At 41.1% G+C, this 27,757-nt stretch overlaps 1 protein-coding gene across 2 annotated transcripts in view; it reads left to right on the forward strand.

Annotated features, from left to right (window-relative positions):
* The window catches only part of HUNK (hormonally up-regulated Neu-associated kinase), a 56,504-nt gene that overhangs the window by 19,383 nt on the left and 9,364 nt on the right, over positions 1 to 27,757 (forward strand). For both annotated transcript variants that reach the window (XM_083841720.1, XM_083841721.1), the window contains exons 2-8: positions 18 to 310; positions 8,028 to 8,083; positions 13,602 to 13,737; positions 15,580 to 15,707; positions 21,476 to 21,611; positions 26,035 to 26,203; positions 27,311 to 27,391. In XM_083841720.1, coding sequence (XP_083697846.1) covers positions 18 to 310; positions 8,028 to 8,083; positions 13,602 to 13,737; positions 15,580 to 15,707; positions 21,476 to 21,611; positions 26,035 to 26,203; positions 27,311 to 27,391 — 999 coding nt within the window. The remainder of the gene's footprint in view (positions 1 to 17; positions 311 to 8,027; positions 8,084 to 13,601; positions 13,738 to 15,579; positions 15,708 to 21,475; positions 21,612 to 26,034; positions 26,204 to 27,310; positions 27,392 to 27,757) is intronic.

Raw genomic sequence — 27,757 nt, forward strand, 5'->3', positions numbered from 1 at the left:
CCTCTGTTTTTCACTAGGTGGCAGTGAAAGTAATTGACAAGAAAAGAGCCAAAAAGGACACTTATGTCACCAAGAATCTGCGACGGGAAGGGCAGATCCAGCAGATGATCCGCCACCCAAATATAGCCCAGCTGTTGGACATACTGGAAACTGAGAACAGCTACTACCTTGTCATGGAGCTGTGCCCTGGTGGCAACCTGATGCACAAGATCTATGAGAAAAAAAGACTTGAAGAGCATGAAGCACGCAAATACATCAGGCAGCTTATTCTGGCAGTAGAACATCTTCATCGGGCAGGAGTAGTCCACAGGTAATGTTTAAAACCCTCTCTGGAACAAATTTACCTCAGAGCCTCAAAGTGGTGTGTATGCATGTATTTATATAACAAGGTGACTTCCTTTTGGAAGTGTATTCCAGCCAGCTTTTCGGCTAATCTTTAAGATATTGTTTAGTTGTTCATATTTTAGACAATAAAGGTATCTCTACAAAGCACTTATCTAACTGTTTAACTTCAGAAAGAGTGCACAGGAGCTGCACCAACTCCGTGTCCTTAACCATAGGCCTGTACTACATCAACATAGGCCTGTACTACATTAGTACTATTTTGCTTCTTTGAAGCTCAGTGCCAACATTAACTAATGTATGGTTTCACCGTGTCTTTGAGGAGGTCATGTCTGCTGTTTTGCTGGTGGAAATACAGCAGTATAGGGAGATGAACTGATTTGCCCAAAGTCTGTCAAGGATGAAGCCTGAATGGGTTCACAGAAGTCCCTTGCTTGTGCTTCTCTGCTCTTTCCACTATTGCATTGCCCCAACAGGACCTCGCAAGATTGGAGAAAGGAAAGTACAATCCAGAGTATGCAGCTGTTCCACTCATCTTGCAGTGTCTTCTCAGGAGAAATCCAGAGCTGCTGTACTGCTCTGTGATGCGTTTCTTTCTTTAGGACTTTATTTTAATCAGTGCATAAGCAAGATGTTTACCTGGGCTCAAGGGGAAACAGGACAAGTTAATCAAATAGAGGTCTGCTAAGGGTTTCGGAGTAAGGAATAGCCTTACTGTACCTCTGCCTGAAGCCCATGAGCAGCACCTGGCAGAGGCTGGGAACGCACAGGTGGAGATACCACACATGATTGCCTGCCCCTATTTCCTTCTCCACTTATGTGCTCTTGGCTGCTATGGAGACAGGAGGATGGTGGGCTGATGTACCTTTGGTACCCAGTATGTCTCTTATTCTGTTCCTAGGTGTATTTATAGGAAGTTGTCTAAGAAGGAGACTACACTTTCTAAATTCGGGATGACGGGAGTCAAGTCTGAACTCCCACAGGTTTGCCACGTGGCGCTGAGCAAGTCATGTAGGCCCCACCCTCTCGGGTAGCAGGAGCGAGGCACCTGCATACTTCTGCAGATCTGGGACTTAATACAGCCAGCCTACGCTGCTAGGCCCAGCTCCACACGCCTGGAAAGCTGCTTTTTTTGGTCTCAAGGTCTCTCTGCTTGTTCCCTGCGGTCCTTTAGGGGTAGGTGCTATGTGCACCTATAACCTCGGGTGCACTGAGGTCTTATCTCGAGCTAAGCTTCTGGTACCACTGCACTATAAATATTTGAGCAGCAGCCAGGTCTTGTCTGCAGGTTCTCTATCAGCAGCTGAACTGCTGATCTCTTTAAATTATTAACCCTACAGTTTGGGGCATGGAAAAGGAAGAAGTCTATTTATTGCTCTAAAGGATCAATTCATATCCTGTATGTAGGGAGACGAGGTGCAGGGGAAGAAAAAGGTCAAAGTTTCTGAGAAGGGCAGAGAAAAACCTGTCAGGAACAGATGAGGATGTTGAGCTTCTAGTAGCAGCACTGAGTTCAGCAGCAGCAGAGGTACCTCTCACGGAGAAATCTGCCCTCTGCTTAATGGCATGGTGTCCAGTGTGCTTATGGGGGGCTGGCAGGACTGGCTTTGATTTCCTTGCTGGTCAGAGGATCCAAACCATCATTATACGTCTGGATAACTAGCAGGTCTGATTCTGGTTATACCGATAAAATATTTTCTCTGGCTTAACTGTTAGCATCTTGACTTACTATATTAACAAGGTATGTAGAGCAGCACAGAGACACAAGAAAAACACGGGCAGCCCAATCCAGATTTCTTCTGCCGTCCCTCCATGTGCAAGAGAGGGACAAGGACTAGTAGTCACTGCAGGAATTGTCCTTCAGCTTCTTGGGCATTTGACCGTGGCAGTTCTAAAAACAGACTACTTAACTGAAGAGGGGAAAAAATAGTGCAGAAGTCTGATTCATGCTCACCCTGGATGAAATGACAGTGTTCTGTTGTTGTTATTGTTGTTATTTTTAAAACAGGTAAAAATAACAGAGCTTTCATTGAGGTGGTGATCTGTGGGTGTTCACATTCACTGTGTGTGAAACAAAACACGGCATTGTAGGCCAGGAAGCGGTCTGCTGTTTGCCTCTCTCAAAATGCTTTCATCATTCACCCTGAATCAGGCAGAGCATTGAAAAGTATTCACTGAACCTTTGATTACAAAAGTCACCGGCATTTTGGTCCACATTATTCAGGGAATAATCTAGATGACTTGCCCCCTTTTATAATTCTGGGTGGAAAAAAAGCCAGAAAGAAGTTGCATGAAATTTGGTTACATTATTTGATGAATATTACTCAGCCAGCTTCATGATTTACAACCAAGACTTGGCACGGCAGAAAAGCACTCTGATCTTTGGACGAGTGCTGGGACTCAGAACTCAAAAGAAATGCCTCTTTTAGGAAGCAGTGTGACGTGCAAGCAGTCAAAAAATTTTCAAGAAACCTGACTCTAATTAGAGACATTAAAAAAATAATTTGAGTTTGACCATATTTTAAATTATAAATATTTCTTCTCCTATGATGTATGAAAGCTGCAAGTACCCCAGGGTAGGAATGGTATCTTTGATGAGGAGTGTCCAGGTTTCAGTGGCCGCTTTCTGGAGAAAGAAATGCCGCTATTCTAAATATAATTCCATGTAATCACTTGTGTTTCATTGCTTTTATCAGAAGAGCTGGTTGGTTGCTAAAAATACACTTGCAACAAGCTCGACTGTGAATCAGGTAGGAATATTTATCTTTCCCTCTGACAGAAGAAAACAAACCCAAATGGCAGTATCTGGTGAAGCTTTCTCTTTTCAGAGGGTGTTTACACAGGCCTTCATGCTGTCAAAAGGCAGGATGAACAATAAGCCCCTTGGGAGCATAAGGACAACAGAGAAAACGAAGTGAAAGCCTTGGTGCTTGCAACTGCATCCCACAGGAAATTCTCAACAACCCTTTTAAAGTAATTTTAACAAAATTCAATCCCATTCAGTGCAATTACTGTCAGGATGTCAAAGAAAAGAATTTAATAATGTATTGGTAGCAAAGGTAGCTTTCTGTGTTCCCCCTTTTTCAGTCTTCGTGGCAGTATATTCATACCTTCCACTGCCATTTTGTAATTAAAAGCAGATCAGGAGTTTGAGAGACATAAGAAAATACTTGAGGTTTTGAGTGGAGTTTGTATATTTTTCCATAATACCCTTCTGCTCTTTCCCTAGCACACCAAGAAGAGTAAGGTGGTATGATGATAAAGTTGCTTAGGGTGCTACGGGAGTCCTCCTTTGGTACCCGCTAATTTGATGTGTGTTGGCTTTGGTAACTTCCATCCCATTAATTTTAAGTGCCAGTAATCTGGCTGCTGATGCAGTATTTATGACAGATCCTGCACCACAGAACAAAGTCTCTTTTTGAAGTGCAAAGCTGGTTTGTCTTTCTATTTTATGTCAGATTTCAAAATTACCTTTGGGCATTCTCTCTTGGACTGCTGTGCTGTAAACAAACTAAACATTATTTTAGTAAAGACAATGGAACGAATTCCGCTTTTACAGAGTCAACCACATTGAATTCAGTGACTTTCTGGCTGATAGAAGAATCAGGCTCAGTAAACAACACTTTGATAGCAAAGCAGTGCCTTTGAATTGTGTGTTAACATGATGATGAACCCAAAACCCTGCACCCTTCCCAGCTCTTTCATGGGCCTACAAAGTGAGCTTGTGGGTTGGTAGTTGAGATGTGATTTTTGATGGCACAAGCCTAAGGTAGTTTGCTAAGTGAAGCAGGCTCGTGTTGCTCAGTGTAGTCACTGGCTTGAGTAGGGATTTCCAAAGTGGTCTGTGAAGCTCTGAGCAAAGCCAGGGAAAAATCAGCTCCATCAATAGAAGAACAAACTCCAAACCTAAATAAGCCATTCTATGAAGCACGTCCCACTCTGAACTGAAGGTCTCCAGCAACTGCATGTCTTCTCCCCACCTCAGTTCCACATGCTGTGGTACGTGTACAGCTGCATGGCCCTCCCAGTCAGAAAGCAGCTGTGTCCTGTTGAAAAGTGCAAGCCACTTGCAAAATTACAGGAACCTCTGGGTCTACAGGGACCTGCATATATGCCTAACGTTTAATTGCTCTGGGTCTTCCCGTTGACTTCCAAGAAGGACTTGAAGCATTATGTGTGTCATAGCAAGCAACTCACATTCTGCCTTGCAGTATACTGCCATTAAAAAATGTGCAAAATGGAATCTCACCAGAATACGTATGGTGGGATGTTTGCTTTTGTTTGTTTGTCAACCCGTTTATAATGTTGTGCATGAAATTCAGTGTTCCCTAACTTTTCAATGTAATGGTGCTTTTTTTTTCCATTGCAATGAATTAATGGAAGCATTCAAACAAAGTAGCAACTGAGATAAGCCTGTCTGTAAATAATGATAATAATAATATAGTAATAATAATTAAAACCAAACAAAAACACTTATGTTGGAACCAGATTGAATTGACATAATAAAACATTTAGGAACTTGAGGGAAATGAGTGCTGTCTCTACAGGATGATCTTAAGACAGACATAAAACCAGATTGTACAACCACACTTTTTGTCAAAAAGAAATAGCGGGTGATTTGGCGTATTGTTAAAGTCACTTAAACTATTCACAGAATAAGCCCTCTATCCTGTCTGACGAGCAGGCTGTGTTTGCACTCCTGCTGCCCTGGCCATGGGTGCCAGGTTCCTGCCGTATGTTGGTACCAGCCATCCATGAGCACTGCTGGTGGCCATCCCAGCAGGATTAGGCTGCAAGGTGGTCCTGCCTTGAGCCCTCTGGAGAGTCCATGTCTCTGTAGCAGTGGTTCTCCAGCTATGGTCTAGTCTGGCTTTTCTTGGTCTGGTTTTGTAAAAGCTTTTGCTTTGTGTTTCTGAGACAGGTTCACATGGAATCTTCTTGTTAGGTTGTACCAAAGAGTGAAAATATGTTATCCTATTTCCCAGCGTCACACCAAAAAAAAGGGCTTTCATGTTGACGTGGACTGACAAAAATGTGGTACATATGAACTATTAGATCAGCTACCGCTTACTGGCAAGTCTGCTGAGAATAGACATATGGGTGAATGGCTTTAATTAACCAGGTCTGATTGCACTCTATACTGAAGCTATATTTAATTTTTTTTTCCTCTGATAGCTTTAAGATTCCCTGTAATATTTATCCTTAGTTTTATTTTTTAACTGTGAATCCTTTTAAATATCCTGTGTTTATTTTTAGTTCTTCTGTCACTCATTTGTTATTCTAATTGCCTGCATGTCTTTTCGCCTCAACTTACAGCTTTCATCTTTCTATTTTCTTTCCTCTAGTTTTAAAAGTTTACCTCTTTTTAGCTAATGTTTAGTGTACTCAGAACTTCCAAATTGCATTGCTTCTTGCTTTGAGAGGTTGTACCGAGTGTGTCAGTGTGCGACTCGAAGTCCCACTTGGTTCTGTTGGTTTTTCAAGTCTTTTTTCTTTTCCATACTGTTTTTTGGCACTCTCTCTTGTTAAGTACCTGGCCCCGATATCTTTCTAGAGGCTAATCACCCTGTCTGTGGAAAAATCTCCATCTGCAAGCAATAAAGGCGTGACACGTGAAGAAATAAGCCCTTTTTTGGCAGTGGGGGGAAGTGGAAGTGGGTTGATCTGGATCCATCTGGCAAGGCACGTCACTCTTGTACCAAGCAATTTCTCAGCCGTGGTGGTTACCATACGGCAGAAGCTCCCTTTGGAGGAGGCAGAGAGGTGGGTTTGTAGCGCGTTGCAATGCATGGAGTTTCCTGCAAAGAGAGGAATGCCACCGAATAGCAGAGATTTGCAAAATATTCTTCTTCGATAGGCTTATGTATCATTTCCCCTCTTTCTTTTCATGCATGAAGCAAGGACAATCTGCAAGAAGTGCTAACTAGGGTATGGAAACATCTGTTCGATAGGGAGAAGGTCCTTGTGATTGTACGGGTGAAGTGAGTGTCATCCTACATGAAAATATTCTTCTTTCTTGGATTTATTTGAAAGATAGCATGGACATAAAATGAGGGGAGAGGAACATTTAAAAAAAAAGGCTTGGAGTTGGTCACAGTTATTTTTGTTTCCCAGATCCTTTCCTGTGAAAGTGCTTTGTTTGGTTTGGTTGGTTTACTTGTCTTATTTTATTAAGCGTATATCTTCATCTGCAACAGAGGCATTCTTCATTACTCCCGTTTCCTTACAAAGGCAAAATAACATGGATGTCACTAACTTCCCATAATTATAGCTGATGGCTTTATTATCCATTTTTTTTCCGAAGTGTACTGAGAGAAACACCACTGGCAGTCTGAGCTATTGATATCCTGGCATGCTAATAGAAATATTTTATGTCTGGATTGTGGAAAAATTCTTGTAAGAAAGACACAAGTAATTCCTAGAAGTCATGGGCAAGTTGTGTAGCAACCTAAATGATTTTTCATGTTATACTTAATGCTTATACTGTACTTAAAGCATTTATTTATTTATTTATTCATTGTTTTATTTTTAGGGAGAATAATCTTTGGGATATTTTTCTTATGTAGAACATGGTTTAGAAATTCACAGCCACATTGTTAAATGATGAAAGAGCACATGTAAAGTGAACTAAGTGCTAACAAATGCATGTCAGCAGACTGATTGGTAGTCTTGTAGAAGACGGCTGCTTTCATTTTATGCTCAGTCCCCCCAACATTGTTCCGGACCCTAGTCTGTGAAGTGGTTCTGGGGAGGTCAAGCAGAGTAGCATGGTGGAGAAAGCACTGAAGTGGCACTCAGAAAACCTGTGTGAGGACTTCTCTCAGCTTTCTTACTAGCATACTGGATGGCACTGGGCAAACCATTTCAATCCCTCAGCCTCAGTTTTCAGCTCTAGCATGTGAGAATCTTAGAATCGTGGAATGGTTTGGGTTGGAAGGGGCCATCTAATTCATCTAGACCATCCAGTTCCAAACCCCCCCTGCTGTGGGCAGGACACCTCCCACCAGACCAGGTTGCTCAAACCCCCATCCAGCCTGGCCTTGAACACCTCCAGGGATGGGGCATTCACAGCTTCTCTGGGCAGCCTGTGCCAGGGCCTCACCACCCTCACTGTGAAAAATTTCTTCCTTGTGCTATATTTCATCCTTATACTAGCATTCTACTGTTGACCACCTCTGTAAAGTGTTTGGATGTCTCATCCCCATGGGGAGGCTGATTCTGGTCCCCAGAATTGTAGACAATATCAGAGAAGAGACATTTGGCTCCTCAAATCTCTGCAGTTTATTCTCCAGCTACAGCCAATGAAGAGACTTTGGTTATGAGGAGTAATGAGAAAATGACCTCCAATTCAAAAACATATTTGAAATGTTTCCCATGTACAAGGTTTCTGCAGGCTTATAAGTACACGAGAAATTCAAAGAATCTGATTAATTACAGGATTTACTGACAAATGTTTGTAAATTCATTCTGTGCATGAAGAGTTGGTGTGAACCTGTATGTGAAAGTACTGGTAATTACGGAGAGGAGACAGCACATGGGGCTTTCTGCTTTGAATGTGGAACTGTGTGCACTGCTTTCATAATACCCGTTATTATATATATGAATCTTGTAAATGAACTGATGAGAGTGATGGGAAGTTGCTTCATTATTTTGGAGGCTCACTCAGAATATTTTGTTTCTTTCAGAGACTTGAAGATAGAAAATCTGTTGCTAGATGAAGACAACAATATCAAGCTTATTGGTATGAAACTAGTTCGGCAATTCCAGTAATTAAAATTGGTAGTTTTATAAAGAGAATTTTAAGACTTCATAATCCTCCATGTGACAACTGCTAATGTTGCTGCAGAGAGGAGCTGGGAGAGTATAGATAGCAATCAAGCTGTTCCTGACAGCATCTTGTGAAAAAATGTTCCAAATAATTCAGCTTTAACTGGGTATGGGCATATTCCTTCATCTTCTAACCAGCGGCTTTCCTATTTAAATCAGGTACTTTGTAAAGAATTAGAGAACTGACACCACAGAAGTAACTTATTTTATTATCTTTATAATTTTGCATTTACTGAGTTGGATTCTGCCCCCATATGCATATGTTTCCGCTGAAGTTGGTGGGAGTTGCATGCATTTTTAACATCTAGCAAAATTTGGTCCTTTATTTATATTTGTTAAGTTTGCTTCCAGAACCCGATAAGAAATTGTTTTAGAGGGCCATTAAAAATACAAAAAAGATCGACAATAGAGACTTGATTGTATCCGGGTGTCAGTTGTATGCAGTGCTCAATTCATTCAAGTTATGCGGATGTTTTAGATTAATCATTTGTGGGTATAGTCTCTCACTGCCGTTGTGTAATTGCCCTTAATGTTAATGTCTGCACTGAAAAGAAAATATGCCCCTGACTAAAAAAAAAAAAAAAAAAATTATATTTATTTCTATGCCTACACTCTTGCCAACAGCAGTGTCTGTGGCTGCAGACTTAAAACACTTGACTGACTTCCTTTCTTCGAAAAGTTTCATCACCTGAAAAGTGATGAAAAACACTTAACATTCAGGTCAAACGGACAGTCTCTGTAATGTATAAAGCACATACATCTCAAAACAAACAAGAAGAGCATGGTTAATGAAATCTGAAATACTCAAAAATTACTCAGGGAATTTGGCCTCTAGAAGAGCTACCATGACTTCTAGTCGTTACTCTGCAGTGAATCAAATGTCTCTGGGAAAATAAAAGCAAAAGAGAATGCTGCATTACCTCAGTTACGGGTCAAAGGATACTGATATGTTACCATGAATCATTCATCAGTAATGATGGATACCACCCATTATCTTGATTTAGCAGATAAGTGAGACCAGATGGTTTGCAACAGTGCTATATGAACATCTGATAGATTTTAAAAATTTCTATAACTTTCCTGTTATTGGGTGTTTGATTACACAACAGTATGTGAACTTGACATCCAAAACCAGATCTAATCAGATGATATGTGTACAATTAAAACTTACATGCCAAAAAATAACTTCAGAGCTGTTCCTGCAGTTTTGTTGCTTCAGTTGCATGGAAAGGTCTCCTCACAGTGGGTGGTGTGGGACGTACAGAGAGAGAGAGACAGATCTTCCATAGCCTAGCTAGCTGAGATAAATTGTCCTGAGGTCTGCAGCCTGATGTTTTAAACAAGGCAGATTGTACACAGTATGTATTTTAAAGCAAAGCAATTAAATTGCACCGTCCAACAGGGTATGTTATAAAAAAATAAAGGTTGCTTTATTAGTAATAATTTCACTGTAAGTAAAAACAGTTTTAAAGTCACAGTTTGCTCAAACACTTGTGTTTTATCAACAGTCAGCTTAAGTCAATTGTTTCATCTCCTCCCATTCCCAAAGGAAAACCTCTGATCTAATTTTCCAGAGAAGCCACTATTTTATTAAACAACCCCAAACAGTTAGGATTTGTTTTCCCATGTTTCACACAAGCTGGCGTCCCGTGTCCTGCTTCTGCACAACTCATGCAAGGGAAATGTTCCAGCACATGTCTGTGTCTGCTGGAATAGACCTGATAATTTACTTCTTTTCCTCCTCCATGCCTGTTCCCTCACTCATCTTATTCCGCATTTAGTAAAATATTTTATGTAGTCTGTCTTTCTAGAAATGTGATGAATCAATTGTGTTGTCATGTAGTGCTGCCCAGGAAGGTTCTTCACTAGAGAAGAGTATGTTTAGAGGAATTATGTGCTGCTTGTCATGCTTTCAAGAAGAGACTTTGAGCTACAAAACCAGATGACGTTAACTGCTTTGCAGTAGGAGCTTAGTCTCTATGTCTTGTGCAGCAGCGAACACTCTAGTATCTAGTGAAAATGTTGCTCTTGTAATAGCTGTGTAATATAAAAAAATAGGAAAAAAATAAAATAAAAACACAAAGAAAAAAGAAGAGGTGAATGGAAGACGAAAAATATAGCGTAAAGTGACATTGACGGTCCCTGATTGCTCATGCATTTCAGTGAGAACTGAATCCCCTGAATCCCTTTCTTCACACAGCTGCTTAGTGACACCTTGCTTTTTGTTACTCTTTTTAGCTACGTGATAAGATGGTTTAGAATACGTGCTTAGATAGTATTATTAGAAAAATTCCATTTGCTGTGTTAAGTGGACTTGCTGCTAGCTGCTTGGTAAGTCTCAAATTGAGGAACATCAGGATTAGCAACGCCGGAAGTGATTCACTTCTCTTTATCTACCATCCCATGGCGGTAGGTGACTGATAAAGGTGCCACAAAAGGCCACTCACAGACCATGCAAAGTCCTCGGCACTCTGCTCAGGGACCTACGGCACCAAAAGGACCCTGCCTATAAGTAGCTCTACTGAGGTCTGTGGAGCTCTACTGCCATAGACAAAGGTCAACCTTGTTCACGATCTCTCACTTTATTCTAAGGCTTGTGCTGTTAAATACCTTTTTCCATATTCCAACTGTCACAGCTTCAGAGATAGCCATGTATCCATAGCTTAATGTTGATTTTCTGGAGGCGTTGAAAAGTAGTAGTGCAATGCGATACTTCGATAGTATGAAGAGTGGGGGTGGTGGAGCTCCCATGTCATAATATTTACTCTGGAAAACCAAGTGTGGCCTTTGATCTGAATTCTGTAATTAGCTAGGCTTATTGAAAAAAAGCCCAAGAAAGAGACAGGAATGGCAGTAAAATTATCAATGCTGGTGGTAATACCATTCTTACCATGATAAAAATGCATCCTTACTACAAATGACCCTGTGATCACGATGTGCTGCCAAAGTATTCATAACAATATTCCCATTTCTTTTGCAATAAAATCCCCGTCCCCACTATGCATGCATTTGCACGCATTTTTAATTTCAACAGGAACTAGCAAAAAAAAAAAAAGTATACCAGTCTGGTTGTAATGAATGGGCTGAGAAAAAGTCAATGAGATGTTTATAGTTTAAATAAATAAGATAGTGAAAACTTTCACTAGAGGATACCTCCGTTGATAATGATAAACAGATGCTGGTTTATACCAGGTCAGAATATAGCCATTATGTATTTTGAGTGTGAAGCATTATGTTACAGTCAAGTAATTTTGAGGTGGTATGTCACAGTAGGGTAAAGACCATGAGTAATACCCTGCAGAGGTATTATTTCTAGTTTTATAAAGTATTTTACAGCTGACATAACCCATCTCAGGCCATAGCTAATAAATAAATTAATTAAGTAAATGGATCCTCAGAAGTATTTGTATAAGCCCCAGGGATAATACATATCTAGCAGAGATGATTAAGCAGTGTCCAGAGACAATTGTTTTCCATCAGAGGCAAGGAAATTGCCTTGATCCTCCCTACAGTTTTTACAGTGCTCTCCAACAAACCCCTTTGAGCCTCTTTGGCTGTTTAAATGTGGTGGTGCTGTGCTTGCCTCCCTCCCAGAGAGTCAGCCAGGCAAGCAGCAAGCACTCTGCAGTCGTTTGGACACTCCAACCCACATAGTCATTTTTGTACTTTTTTTTTTTTTTTAGTAAACATTATTCATTTTTAGCCCAGTTTCATAAGGGAACAAGACTTATGTGAACACCCCAGCAGTGTGCTTTTAATATCTTGAGGGACTCTTGTCTAATTTTAGCCACATTTGGCATAGGGTGAATCCTAAAGGACAGGCCGTTACTTCAAGTCTCATGAAAATACGTAGGCAGATAAGGGACAGAGGCCCTAACCAGTGACTGGGTGGAGGGCGGCATGGGCTTAGCAGTAGCCTGTTATATTTGGCCTCCAAGACGTAATGCTTTTAGCCCAGCCGGGCAGGTGGGTAGCACACACAGAAGGCTGTTTTATGAGACACGTGGATAAAAGACATGAGTCTCTAGGAACAGGATTCAGTGGTCTGCTTCTCCACACTGCCTTGTTTATGTATAAGACAATTTTCATTTTAAACACACCTACATTTGGGGAATTTTTAAGAAGAGAGGATGAATGAAAAAGGAGACAAACAGATGTCAGTATTCTTAATAACAATATTTTTGTTAAAGCTGTCATCAATAGGAAGCTATTAATAAATGTGAACATCTTTGATTGTGACCCCTCTAGATCCTCTGCTCCTGGATATGATTCCCTGCTGCAAAGGCAGACTTCCCAGCCTGTCAGCTTTGCCTGCATCCTCCTCTTCCTTGCCAGTTTGCCTCACTTCTTCCCCTTTATCATGTCAAGTTGCTGCCTTCTCTCAAGACCCTCTGCAACCTCTCCTCACCTTCCCTTGTCATCTCCAAGGCTGTAGTTTCATAATTGCTCTCTACCAAGCCAAGTGTGGGCTACCACTAGACAGGGCGGGCTTGCACACCCCTGACTGCACATTGCCCCCAGCCTCTTCTGCTGCTGGTGTGAGCGAGCTGCAAGCCCATTCCACAGCCGCTCTCTGTGAATTTCTTTCCTTGCTGAGTGGTTTAATTTTTAAGATCCTTTCTTAAAAACAGCTCACCCTGCAGCCATACCAGCGCTGGAGCAGACGAAGGAGGTTGGGAGAGCTCCCTTCTTGGCGCCAGCCTGGGCTTGGGTTGGCTGAGAGCACTTGTGAAACTGCAGCCTCCTCTGGTGCGGGGAGACTGCGTCTTGTTCCTGATCAGTTCATGATGCCAGCCTTTGCCAGTCCCTTGCTATTACTGCCAGCAGAGAACATCAGATACACCCAGGGGCCAGAAATACAATAATTCAAGACAGAAGAGGGGGAGGGAGAGCCAAATCAACACATTCCCCTTCTTGCTCCAAAATCTCCCTTGTGTTGCTTCAGAGCTGAAACGCCGACTCTGCAACCCCATGTGTTTGCAAATCACCACAACAGTCCCAGAAAGCAACCTCCCTGCCTTAAATCTGATGGCTCCTTTAAAAGATTTAAAGGAAAAATTTGAAGGAGCAACACTTGGCCTCTTAGCAGCAGTACGGAACCCATGACAACCCGAGGCTGCTTTCTGCCCCGTGCCCATCACGGAGTGAGGGCATGAGACAAACTCAGCTCCAGTCGCTGCCATCCAGTTCCCAGTGAAACATAATTGCTTTGTCTGTGAAACTGATGATCATGTGTGTTCTAAGATGTTTTTTATTGCTTCTTGAAATCTCTTTTTATTTAGCACAAATTGTAAAAATTTTTCATGTGATGATTTTTTCTTAGACAGTTCGTTGCTTAGCTTTTGAAAAAAAAAAAATGCTTTTTTCCGTGCTGTTTTAGTGCTTTTTTACTGTATCTATCTCTTTCATAACTGTGTCTCTATGCTTCACAGACTTTGGACTGAGCAACTGTGCAGGCATCTTGGGTTATTCTGATCCATTCAGCACCCAGTGTGGGAGCCCAGCATATGCAGCCCCTGAACTTCTGGCAAGGAAAAAATACGGGCCCAAAATAGACGTTTGGTCCATGTGAGTTACTTGTCTAGTTTATAATTGTTGTTACTTGTCATCATTACCCGTTACTCAAATGAGAAAAAAGCAAGAAAATCTGTTTAATTAGCATGACTCTGTGAACTAAGTTATGCAGATATTTTGATTTAAAATAGAGCTGTATATAGATTGGTAGAACACATAACATGGCAAGGTTGCAGTAAAGTACAGCTTCATCAATGACTTTGAGACATAGTAGAAAACATGGCTCTTGCACAAGAGGAACATTTTTTTTTGTTTTCCCCAAAGGATCTTCAAACTTTTACACGGTCTCCATGCATTATCCACAGTCACATCTAGCAGGAAATGTGAAATCTAGTCAGGTCATCCCTTTGAAAGCATAGTAGTTAAAAGGGAAGAAGACATGGGCAGAAATTTTGTGAGCCTGAGCACTTAGCAGCATTCAGGCAAAAGAACAGGCAAAAATCACCTGTGCCAGAGATGGGGAAAGCTATAAATGTGTTCTGGAGTCAGTGAATTTATCTGCAGTACTTTTTTTAGACTGTGTAACTCCCACTGCTCTCCTGTTGGCCATGGCCATGGTGTCAGTTATTGTCTCTCCCGGAGACGAATTAGGTGAGATTAGCTGAGTTTTAGCTTTTGTGTTAGGATCTGAATATTTTCCCTCACCAGTGAACAGGGGATAGTAAAATACAAATCAATTTAAATAAAGTAATAGATTTTAGTGGTTCCCTAGTTTAAGTATTTGGAATACTCTGAAAACATAAAGTGCTGTATAAGTGCTACTACTGCTAAGAAAGTTTGGCCATAGTTTATATATGAGACTAGGACCTGAGTCAACTTCATCTCTCAGGTTGATCTGGTCAGCACCCTGTGACACCTTAATACTCTTTAAAACTTCCCCCACAGAAGCCTGATCTGCAGTCTGTGTTCCAAGGAGACCTGCACCTAAACCATCACATGGCTACTTCACTTCTCACTCCAGCAGTGGGCCATCCCTCCGCATCAAGGGGGAGATTATCAGCCCTGAGGAATGCAGGCACTCTTACTGGGACTGGAATGCAGACAAACAGAGCACAGTCATTCCTGTAAACCATTTAAACTTCTCCAGTAATAATATCCTGCTCTTTTTTTTTTTTTTTAATTTAAGAAAGAAACATACAGTTAACCCCTACCCTTCCTCGTAGCTGAACAAATGCTTGCTGTGATCAATGGTTCATAATAGCACACTGGTTTAGATTCTTTCTGTTCACATACGTTTATTCAGCAGACTGGGGAAACAAATTCCCAAAAGGAAGGGATTCCACTCACTTGAATTTAAAGCCGTTTTGCGAGAGAGAAGAACAAGAGTACCCAACCCACTTTTTGTCACTGACTGTGCTGGGTAAAAACAAGCAATAAGTTTTCTGCTATGAAAAAATGTAATTGTTCATACCTGATCTTTGAGCTGCACCAGAGGCCAGTGGAAGCCTTTGGGCATCAAGCCAGGACTTGCGATGTACCCATTGACATGAGCAGTTATACCACACCCAGGGAAGCAGCGGGATAAGGCCCCTGAAAGCACTTTAAGTATTTATGCAGCCTGAGGAGTGACATAATTGTGGATTGGCATTTAGCTGAGAACTTGCCTAACAGCTGGACTCGGTTCTGTGACTCCCAGCTTATGTCTTACACATTGTGTGACCCTCCATGAGCAAACCTCTGTAAACTCTTGCCCAAATCATTGTGTGCAACAGAAGGAGAACATTTTTCATCCTTTTTAGTAGCTGTTAGGCACTGAAAACAGTCACTAAAACCTCAAACTAAGTTTTTCCTTGTTCCTGATCATTTTGGTTTCTTTTATTGTATGTTTTCTTTTAGTGGGGTAAACATGTATGCGATGTTGACTGGAACGTTACCTTTTACTGTGGAGCCATTCAGCTTGAGAGCTTTATACCAGAAAATGGTGGACAAAGAAATGAACCCTTTTCCCACCCAGCTCTCTACAGGTAATCAAAGGAGTATGTTTGTACCTATTCAGATCCAGTTGGTTGGAACCATTGCATTGAATTCTGGATTGTGAGTCATTCTACCAGCATGGCATGCTAATCATGAAAAATGTTCTTTTTCATTTTATTCTCCAAAAGATCTGGGGGTGTTGGTGTAGTATAACTCCTTTTGTTTTGACTTTTCTATGTAAGCTGGAGAATCGCCAAGTTGTACAGAATATGAGAGAGGAACAAATCTGTGAAAATCTGTGAAATTGCTTTCAGAAAATAGCTGGTCAGTTTTGCATGTTTGGATGATTTTAGTGTAGGGTATGGATGCATGAACTCATTATTTTGGAATAACACATTTCTGGGCATTATCGTGATTAAAGTTGAGTGATAAGCTACCTTGATTGACCTCACATTCATTATGGAATAATGACATGCACTCAGAAAGTTATTTTGGGACAGTAGCCTGTGATAACCTTCGTGCATTCAGAAAATGCAAAATTGTCATTGCATTAATATTAGAAATATTAATTCCTTCTTCAAAGCCATGTCACTAGGCAACAGAATCATGTTTCAGCTTATAGCAAGACTGTGTCAGCATTTGGAACAAACTATGTTTTGTACTTAGGTTTTATTTTTGTATGCTAAATTTGATGCTCATGGAGAGCTTCTGTTCTTATCTGCAGACAGTTTGCAAGGGACATTCAATAGATTTAAAAGACTGCAAATAGGAAAAATTTGAAAGATCATACATTTTCACTTAGATCACTAATAATGGCAAACCATTGCCATGGGGTATAAGAAAAAGCCTTTGAAAGTTGTGTCGCAAGATGAGTTCTCCAAGGACAGATTTCCCTGCATGTGGAAGAAGTAGATAGTTAAGGATTTTCTCACATGGTTTATCTGTGAATCAAGTGGTGTATATTGTTTCTCATTTACTCAGCATCTGTATGAAGTACATATTTTCTGCCAGCAGTTCATGTTGCTGGCATGCTGTAAAGTGGTAGGTTTACAAGTGAGCTGGGATGCTTCAAGTCTTGCCATGTATTTGATGCAGTTAGAGTGTTTGGTATTTCCATTCTGAGGACTCCCCTGTAGGATTCAGTTGCACAAAATTGCTATTTTAATGTTCTAGCACATGTTCTAAAGCCCCATTGAGTAAATTAAAAAGCGGATTATACTGTATAAAGCAGATGACTGCTTCATATTGCATTGATCTGGAAGCCAAATCCTTCATCAATTGCAAAGTTACTCTTGAATTCAGGGACTTGGATATAGTAGTAAAAATTTGCCAAGTTTGCCAAATATTTTACCAAATGGACCTCCCACAGTGAGGCTTCTACCAAAAAATAGCTGTTGTAAAATGACTGTACAGTCGCTTTGATCCAATGTACTGTTTCCCCAATCATTTTATTTCAACCAGAGTCATTCTTTAAGTGGGAGGTTTCACTGACTTCACAGGGACAACTCCTGTGTTAAAGTCTGAATCATCCATGAAAGGCCTGTAGAAGACCAGACTTTGTGTAGCAAAAAAAGATAACATTACTTTTGACAGGTTTCATTTTACTGTTTCAGTCATCCTACAATTTTATCGTGGAGATCAAATTTTCTAACAGTCGTGTTCTTGTAGAATTTGTGGCTCACTAACAATATGGTCTCCAGTGAAAACAATATTTTATTTATCCTGTGAGAACAATAGCAGCTTGAACTTTCAGAGATGATGGAAAATTAATGGAACAGATTTAAACATCTTAACCTTTACTCACTGTGAAAAAGGTATCCATCAGTTCTTGATTTAAGTCAACAGGCTTGCACATTCACCAACATGGCAAAGTGTGATTTAAGATGACATTTGTTCTTGCCACAGCTAGGCTTTGGGTCAGTAGATAGAAAATCTCCTCTGCCCTGCAAATTGTTTCATTAGTTAACTCCTTAGGTATATGGATCTTTTTCTTAAATCAGGTTTTCTTTTTCTGTTAATTCACACAGAGACCACAGAAGAGATTTTTTGCAGTAGTCTGTTTTGCTTGTTCATTATATTCTCTTTCAACATTTAATTTCACAGCAACTGAATGCAGGGTTTGTTGTAAAAATAGCTATTCTTATCACTAAACAAGAGTATATTTTATTTGTATTAGTTACAGTTTTGTGTGACCATGGACACCCAAAGCAACTGTGTAGCAACAGGGAAAATTTGGGGTTAGTGTTTGATTTTCCCACTTAGGAAACTGTTTTTTGTTAAGCTGCTTAAACAACACAGCTGTCTGATTATTGATTTTAGGTGAGCTGAGTTCAGTTGTTAAGGAAGTTGGTATTCACCTTGCACACATTGCTTTTTTTTTCCTCAATGTACTGCTTCTGTGTTTATGGTCTTCCTTTTGGAACAGAGTAGTGCAGTGGAAACTAGAAGAATCTCTCTAAAAAAAGGAGTTTTTTAAACCCTTAGCTCCTTTACTTGATAAGTTTTCTGTATGGATGATGTTTTTTTGTTACAGAAACCCATGTCTTTCATAGCTGAGAGTCTAAAAGGTAGCGTCGACTGACACGCTACTTTCTTGTGATTCCCTTTTGAAAGCCTATCAGACACTAACCACTGCACGTGTGGCCACGTATCCCATGCTTTTGGAGCAGAAATGAAGTGTCACTTTTTACGAGCATTCAGAAGTCGATCACTTAAACTCCAGGAATACGTGTGTCATCTGGTGACTTATATTTCTTCTGTGAAGTACAGATTAATTGCAAACAGTCAATCAAGTCAGTCCTGGGAAGTTACCGCACCTCAGCTAGATGTTACCACTGCCAGGAGCAGACAGGCAGTGTTGTCAAGCCGAGGTCTGTGTAAATTCTTAAGAACAGCAAGCAATCGTCTGCCCACGTCTGTAGTTCTGAGCTTACTTATGGCTTTATGAAGTGAAATGACCTTATTTCATTTTCTCTGGCCGGTTGTGTAAGCAGCACCTGTATACCTGATTTTAGCCAGGGCCCACTCAAAGCATGGCATTCTCTAAACAAGACACTAAGCTGTTTTTGTTCATGTCAAAGCAAATGAAAGCAGCAGAGGTCTTGTAGTTCATACCTGAAGCACTCTGCGTTTCTGTTCATTACTGAACTCAATACGCTAAAGGAAGTTTAAAGGGAGAGTTTTTTTTTCTCATGGTACTGGTCTGTCATTTGTCAAAAGAGCAAACTTTGCCCCAAAGTTACACCATGGAAACAAAATTCCATCAAGTGCAGGTCACTGGCTAATCAGATTAGTGCTGTCCTCGAGTTCGTTGTAAATGAGGCCCTCACATTCCCTCACATAATGAAGCATTGGAGGGATAATTCACAGTGTCCTTTGTTCACGAAGCTACTTGGTTCAGCATGAAAAGCTGCTTCAGATGCCGTGGGTCCAAAAATCGATTCATTATCTTCATGTTTGTTTCCTGGGGGATTAATTTAGATGTCCTACAGCTGCATGGCTGTCTGAAAAAGACCCAGTCTTCCTCACACCATCTAACAGCTCAGGTGAGCGAAGGTGCTGTTAAAAATCCCTGCTGCATCACCTGGGACCGGCTGGTGAGGAAACCTCCCTGGAGGGCTTCCCTCTCTGGAATCAGTTTCTCCTGCTCTGAATCTGTAGTGCTTTGTACTGCTTCACAGACCTCATTCACTTTGTCTTTTGACAAGGGGAAAAAAAAGATTAAGGTTTTTAAGGAGCCGTTGGCTGATTTGGGGGCTGAGGGTGTTGGCAGTCAGTTTGTAGAGGGATTGCTTTGCACTGAGAAGCATGCTCTGAGCCGTGGGATGCATGCGGCTCCTAACAGGGCAGCACTGGGAAGAGAGGAACTCAAATGGCAGAACAATGGGGCGATTGTTTCCCATAACAGGGGTCTGCGCCCAAGACGTGTTGACGTGCGGGCTTTCAGGGTACGCAGGGAGCAGTCCTAACATCGGCTTCCAGGAGATTTATGAACTTGGATGTAGTTTCTTCCTGCTGTTTCCACAATATTGCTGTCATAGGAAAATAACAAAAATGTTGGGAAAGATTTAAAGTGAAGTACCTCACATAAATCAGCTATTTGTGAAGACAGAGCTTAGAAAAAAAAATGAGCTCGTGCCTAGCTGAACTGGTAAATACATAATCATAACTCTCTCTCTTCCAAATATAAACTTCTCAACACTAGGCCTGCACTGAAACAGATATCCTCTCAGGGCCTTCTCTGGCTGATGTTTGATGGTTGCAGGATGGTGAACACGGAGGTTACCCAAGCTGCCTAGAGTCAACACCTATCACGTCTAACCTTGATTTATTTGATGAGAAACCCTCCCTTCCTCTCCTGCTGCTCTGCTCTGGCACATCAGCCCATCCAGCCTGTCCCTTGTTGCGGGTGGGCTTGGAGACCTGAGAATGCTTGGGTGGACAACCAGGCAAACATGAAGAAGTCTTGAAGAAAAGAATTTTATTCTTAAAGGCAGCGGTGCTTTGTCTGCCTGGAGGCTCTGTCCGTGAGAGGAGCAGTGCATTTTATATGCCTAATGAGCAAGGCAGCTCTGGCAAAACTTTTATACATGAGACAAGACTCCATTTAATCTAAAACACCGTTGTTAAATCCAAAGACTTGAAGTGGGGTTAAATTTTTCAGTCCTCAGAAACCCTACCAAGCTGCAGGCAAGGCATAGCGGTGGTCCTGTGCTGCTACTGCCCAAGGTCTCCATGCAAGGTCTCTCCAACGTCTGGAAACAAGTAGATGAGGCACTCTCAGGAGAGTCTGGGAGGGAAGCTGCAGCTCTACTGCAGAATGAGGTGGAAAAAAGCCTCTAAGATGTCATCCATATGAGTTGGAGAAAACTGCTGGAAACCATCACTTGTGTCTTTTGTTTGCCAATGACTTTGTTCAGGGTGCACTCAGCATCTCACTGGACTGTATCATTCTGGTTTTGGTTTTCCCAGAATTAGGTTTCTTTGTCTTTTGTTTAGAGAATGATAGAGGACATAGTTAACTCTTTATTGTTTTGTAGCTGATAAACTAAATCTAACCTTGATAATTTAAGGAGTAAAGATCAGAAATAGTTAACTTAGAGTTTATTTTCAGCTCAGATATTCACTTCTTGTGAGTCTTTTAGCAAATCACTTGATTTCATTGTTCATAACCATATAAGAAGCACTTTACTTACAAATATTGGAAAATTACTTTTGAGGCTTTTCATAAGAAAATCCCAAGGTGTCATGGAATGTCATTGAAAGTTGAAGCTATGGTATTTGAAAACAGAATAAAGTCCATTAATTTTACTGTACCCTTTTAATTTTACTAAAATCTCCTGCAACTGATTGTAGTTTGGATGGAAATCATAAGAGAATTTCTCCCCATGTCAATGGGAGCAGAAAACCCAATTCTCCATGTCCTCCCTCCCAGCTCTGCATCCCTTCCCTCCCCTGCACTCACTCCCAGTCACTCTCTTTCTACTCCAAACAGAGTATGAGTGATTTGCCTCTAATCTCACTCCAGTCTCCTGTTCTCAAACAAAAATTTTGACTAGCGTGCTCAGAAACTTCAAACAAGCTCTGAAACAAAAATTTCTTTTTCTCCTCTCCTTCTTACTCTATAAATCTTCGTTTATTTTAGTTACTAATCTCTTATCAGGCTTTCTTTTTTCTCAAGGACATTTGAGCATACTAGAAGGAAAAGGTTGATTTTTAGTATATTCTGGGGTCAGGCTACATAGCATAACATCTCAACTACCGTGTTAAGTCATAAAGCATATGACATAGCTCTTGTTTTTTCTTGATTTCTTCACAGCGGCCATAAATTTTCTACGATCCCTGCTAGAGCCAGATCCTGCAAAGAGACCAAATATCCAGCAGGCACTTGCAAATCGGTGGCTTAATGAGAATTACCCTGGGAGAGCACCACCTAATGTAACATATCCAAACAGGTACTGTGTGAAAGAGCAGAGAAAACCTGCCAGTGTGTACATTCGTTAAAATGTGAACAACTCTGGTGCTGCAGTTTCGTTCCTTGTGTGACAGTGTCCCACTGCATTTTCTGGGATTGCTTTTTGACTCAATCCTTTTTTTTTTTTTTTCAGATTGGCCATTGAATATGTGTTTCCTGAAATGACCAAAACCAAACCTTAAATTAGAAGCTGGCATATGATGCATTTGTGGGGTGGTCTGGGGTACATATCAGGTGATTAATTGGCTGCAGACCTTAGAATAGATGTGTGTGAAGATATTTTGTCGGTTCCGATCTTCTTGTTTGTCAGTAGACCCATGCTACTTTTCCAGTAGAGGCTATACCTATTTGTGATACATATGTGAGGTTCTGTGGATTAGGTAAATATGCAAACAGTAGTGAGAAAAGTCAGAGTTAAATGATCTTCATTTGTTGTTTGTTGATCTTGAATACCTGTGCAATGCTAAATGCATGACTACATGCAAACAGGTAGCAAATCTCATGGTTATTCAAATATCAGTCTAAGGAAAAACAAACAAACAGGAAGAAAGAAAAATACTTCTGGTCCACTTTGGTTAGAAATAATCTTGCTTGATTTTCAACATCCCTCAGCATAGAGTTCACATGACCAAGTCAACATGGGCTCTCATTACAGTCAATGGAGAAAAATAAGGGCACATTTTACAGAATGATTCATCTGACTTCTTTTTGATTCTGTAGTAGGATGACATTGTGCCCAGGAGATCTGAGTTTCTCTCCCATGAATGTAAATAGAGCCTCAGGCAACTCACTTAGAAATGTATGTCTATATTTGATCAGATAAAACTTCCTTCCTGCATCAAAGCCCTTCAGCACACACAATCTATTACCTGCAGAGGATTCATTGTAGTAGTTACTAGCTCTCAGACAAAGATCCAAAGTAGTACTGAGGCAAAGACAGCAACTTAAAGCTTGATTTTGGCGCTTAGAATCTGATAGTGCCCCAAAATTTCAGTCATAACTCACTAAGAGTCAAGTCCCTAAGAGAAGAGCCTAACTTCCACTCTACAGTTTACTCAAGTGCCAGGTACCTGATGTAGCATTCACCTAGGGGCAAGACGACCTCTCTTTGTGTGAATGTCTGAACCATTGTCCTCTACCCAATATGATTTCATGTTCATCAACTAGGCCAACTCTTTGTGTTGGTGCCCTGACAGACTCAGTGCAAGCTCAGACCATGCATACAGACAGCCTTGAGCATTCACTTGAGGCCACAAAACTGCCTCCCCATCTGTCTTCCTCTCTGGTCACCTGCTAGCCAGGTCCAAACCTTGTGGGGTTGAGAGGTACCTACAGTGCCAGTCTCTTAGTGCTGAAGCGCTTGATACTGCTGACAACTGGGCTCAGGAGATCAAACTGGGTCCCAAAATTCAGGACAGCCTTCAGGAATTTTTGGAGACCTTTCCTTTCAATGTTGCTGTCTTATAGATCACAGTCCTGTCTGCTACCTGAGTCCCCTCTATATGAATAGGGAACTGAGGTGCCCTCATTTAGCAGCAGGCATTTCCCTTCCTGAGTTAGCATTTTAAGTATAGCATTGTGGAGAATCGCTGTGCCTATGCATTTCTTTGGCCTGAGGAGAATAATGTTTCTCACTCTCAGAATATGGCTGGATAGTTGTTGAGCAGCTTGGATGCTTGTTTTCCAACGGGTGCCATCACTAGAGCCATCCACTGAAACAATTGTGAGGCTGGCTGCCTGCAATCCTCAGACCTACGTGGACAGAGTATAAAAATGGCCCGTAAGAATGATTGTTTTGCAGGGAATAAGATACAGAACAGACAGACTCATTATCTTAACATTACTGCCTGAAATTTAAGGGCAGTTGAGTTAATTTGAGTAGGGTGCTGTGCAGCAAGAGGAAATCTGAGTTTCCATGGTGCTTTGGACTCTACCGAAGTGCACTGTACATATGAACACTGTATGGTAAAGAAAGGGAAAACAAGTGTAAACTGAATGAGTCGTTAAGCTAATGAAATCACTGTCATAATGAGCCTAATCAATCTGCTAAACGTGGCATCTGTTAAGTGAATGTAAGTGTAACTGAGAGCTGTATGGGTGATTTAATTCTCTCGCTGCGTGTGTCTTATCTGCAGAAGAGGAAAAAAAGAAATATGGCTTAAATGTGATTTCAGAATTCTTTTGAGTTTGTAGGTACATTTTCATGCCTTGGTTTCTGAGTTCTTAGCTTGAAGTTACCAGCCCTTAGACAGGCTGTGGTGGAGGTGTCACGTTAGAGCTTGCTCTCTGGTCCAATTAGGTCGGAGACTTACGAGACAGGCCAACCTCTATTAGGTAGAGTAGCTGTGCAGTGCTGTTTATGGAGTGCCCATTAATCATTCCCTCCTAACGACAGGCAAATGAAATGTAAGAATAGAATAAAATGCAATATTGAACCATAGAGAGAGCACGTTTGCTCATGCATATATGTGGATATAGTGATGACCATAATTCTTTCCTATTATAAGCACTTTTAAAGGGAGTATCAATATGAAGAGATACCCTTTGCTATTAAATAAATCAGCTACATTTTTTTTCTCATTGCATAGTTTTTCTTATTTTTTTCTGTTTGAAAATAAGAGAAAAATAGCTACTTCTTTCAGAACACAGGTTTTATGATGAAATCAGTGAAGCTGTAAAGGATAAAAGCTATAATGATTCTTTCTTTCCCTTCATTTTTTTATAATATTTTTTATTTTTAATTTAATTAAAATTTAATTAGTTTAATTAGTTTATACCTAAAGCTTGACCTACCTAGAATTTATAGAGCCTTACTAAAGCCTTATTGGGAAAATGCTACAAAGTTTGAAATATTTAAAGACCTGACTTGCCTCCTTTGAGTTTGTCTCCAAAAGTACTGCTACGGTCAGCTTCAATAGAGTTTCTTCAAGTTTCTGTTAGTGTGCAAATGTGGGTAAGATATTATCTGTTCTGAAAAATCAACTACCATATATTCTAGGAATCACTTTCTCTCTTAATCATGCTTTTTATAGCACAAACAAGAAACTGTGTTCTGTTCTTGCAGTCCTCTTCTACCATTTTAAGGTAACCACCTTTGTTTCCAAGGCAGCAACACTATAGGAAAGGGGAGAACATGAAGATAAGGTAGAAGAACAGCAGAAAATGCATTTTCAGGCAAATATTTTCTCAGGCTTTTTATGACCTTGTTTTTGTTAAAGAGGCAAACAAATATTTCCCATTTTGCTGTGCACTTCAAGTAGAAATTGCTTGAATTCTTTTTGCCGTCCAAATGCCTTAATGTGCAATGACCAAGATAAGTTTTGATTATGAACTTAAAAAAAACCAACACCCAAACTTTTTTTTTTAACTGCAGAATGAATGTTAGCATGCTGAATAAAGGAAAACAGTTATTTAAGATTTTCCATATTATGTTTATCATCTTGTTTAAGTCCTTATGTCAGACCCAGACTGCTCTCTGGGCATTCCTCACATCACAGGTGTACAGGACAATGGTATAGGAGAGGAGGGGTGAGAAAGGATGAGAATTATCCTTTTGAAGGGGGAAAGCAGGTTGTAAAAAGGCTCATAACCTAAGCTTCCCTTAGTTGCCTTAGCCAAATATTAGGCTTCATATTGGGAGCAAAGAATATCCTTTAGAAAGCAGACAGAATCCAGCATTTCTTTGGAGATGGATGGAAGTTGACAGGTACATCTGGGAATCTGGCCAGCATATTTAGATGTCTAAACAGGAGCAAAGTTCTTTGGAAAAATTGTTTTTAACTTACACTGTGAAAGTGCTTTGCTATTTCCACAGCCTGCTGTACTGCATTTCTCACCTTGGCCAAGTCTATTATGGACTTTACAGAAAAGCACATCCATAAACTCATGTTGTATTTCTTCTTCTAACCAATATGAGTATAGCAGCAGTTTTACCATTTTGGGAGCTGCTGTAATAACCCTCCCTGTGTGTCACCTTTCTCTGGGGTGAAATGCTCTAGCCATCTAGTGCATAAATATTGTGCAAAAGGTGAGGGGTGAAGCTGAACACTGTGGTGTCTTTAAAAGAGTCATTTCGGAAAGGAAAATGTAGCCATCTAAGTTGGATTTTACATCTTTTCCTTCAAAACCAGGTGGATGATCTTGACGGTCTTCACTGGTCAGATCTAGGGTGACAAACTGAGACATCCAGGGCATCGCGGTGCCATTTCATTTCATGGTAGGATGTGAGGCCACTTTGGCTTGGTTTGTTCAGCTATCACAGTGTGCACATGGTTCCCAAGTAGTCTGCCTTTCTCCTCACGGCCATGTTACTGAGCTTTTCAGGTCTCTTCTCTGCCACTGCTAACAAGGCTCTGTCACTGGGAGGACAGTACAAGCAATGTGCTTCACCTCTCTTTCTGCAGAATCCACCTGGAGGACCTCAGTCAAAGTGTGCTGCTCCACATGACTGAGAAGCTTGGCTACAAGAACAGCGATGTCATCAACACTGTGCTCTCAAACAGGGCAAGTCACACGCTTGCCATCTACTTTCTGCTTAATAAAAAGCTGGAGCGCTATTTGGCAAGCCTTAGGGTAAGTGCTGCTTGGTGTTGATTCTTTGGACAAGCAGGTGAGAGGGTAAAAAAGTGCTTAAAGTTTCCCTGCTCTCTGGCATTTGATCTCAAGGTATTGCCTGGATTTTTATTCCTTCATACTAAAAGCATTATTTCCAAAGATAATTCCCCTAGCTGCTGAGGTAATTGCTTATAGGCTTGATGTCTCATGATTTCGTGCTTTTGAAGATCTTTCCATAGAAAACTAATGGTAGAGTTGCCACCCCGAGGTAGGATGCTGTGCAGGCTGTGCCTAGTGTGGTATGCAGTCTGGCCCGCTTGACTTTGCAAGCGTTCTCCCAGGTCATTTTTTCTCTTCTTTAGTGCTGCTCTCCTTAAAATCCAGTGACAGCGCTAGTGCTGCACAGCTGCCCAGCTCATGCAGCTGGGAGCCCATTTGTGCACAGGCCCTGGAGGGGACATCCCTGAGAGCCACCAGGCTGCAGTGTGCTGTGCATCCCTCCCTCTGCAGCAGGAGTGCTCTGTGTGTGGCTGAAAGGGAGCTCTCACCCTGCCACACCACCCTTTCTTGGACGTCTGGGGGAGCTGAGCTCCCTAGCCACATTGTGCACGGCACTTGCTCGAGTGTTAGGATGGGCAAAGAGCACCAGGGCAAGCTGCAGCCATGGCTATCTCTCCACGCAGCTATCTGCGGTCTGGCGAGGAGTCTTAAACAGTTACGAGTCTGTAGGCTCCTGCATGACTTGTGTAGTCGGTAGGGTGGGCTGTATTCTGTTTGAGCAACCTGGTGGAAGGGGTTGGAATTAGATGATCTTTAAGGTCCCTTCCAACCCAAACCATTCTGTGAATCTATGTCTGGAGTTTTCTTTTTGACATGTTTGTTTCTTTGAGAAATTATCCCCAACAGCACCTTAGTTTTTCTCTTCTCAGTTCTTTTAGCAAGCATGTTTTAATGATGATGCCATCAATGATATTTAAAATGTAATGGACCAAATTCACCACATCCGTAAGTTGATGAGACTACTGAATGCCAAATGTGGATATGGTCCATTAAGCAGTAGCTAAACATTAGCTTTCTCTAATTACCTTTTATATACTTTAATTTTCCATGCTTCTCTCTCCACAGAAATCTGAAGGCCAGGACATTTGCCACAAGAACCAGCTATACCAGATAGAAAAGTACAAGGCAAATAAAGACTCCTATGAGGTAAAGCTCATTAAAGCTTCTTAAGGTACTTTGAAAGCAGGCTGAATTTGAGGATCCCCAGCTGTTGGGATTAAGACAATGAGTTTCTGGAGCTGTGAAGAAAAAAAGAGATCTGTGGTCTTGCCTGCACAGGACAATTCTCTCAATTTCTTTTTGAAGGAACAAATAGCACCCCCTTAGGTGGAAGTTTAAAGACAACTTTCAGCTGTCATGAGGAAACTAAATGCTCTGTTTAGCAGAATAACACAAACTTCTTCAGGGGGCTCCTTAGTTTCATTATGAGGTGCAAGTTGCTGAAGAAGACAATAACAGCATTGCCTCGAGTCTGAAGACGGTGGTGGTGTAGGGCAGAGAGCTGTGTGACTG

Source organism: Anser anser (genome assembly GCF_964211835.1).
Source record: "Anser anser genome assembly, chromosome: 1".
NCBI classification, from domain to species: Eukaryota; Metazoa; Chordata; class Aves; order Anseriformes; family Anatidae; genus Anser; species Anser anser.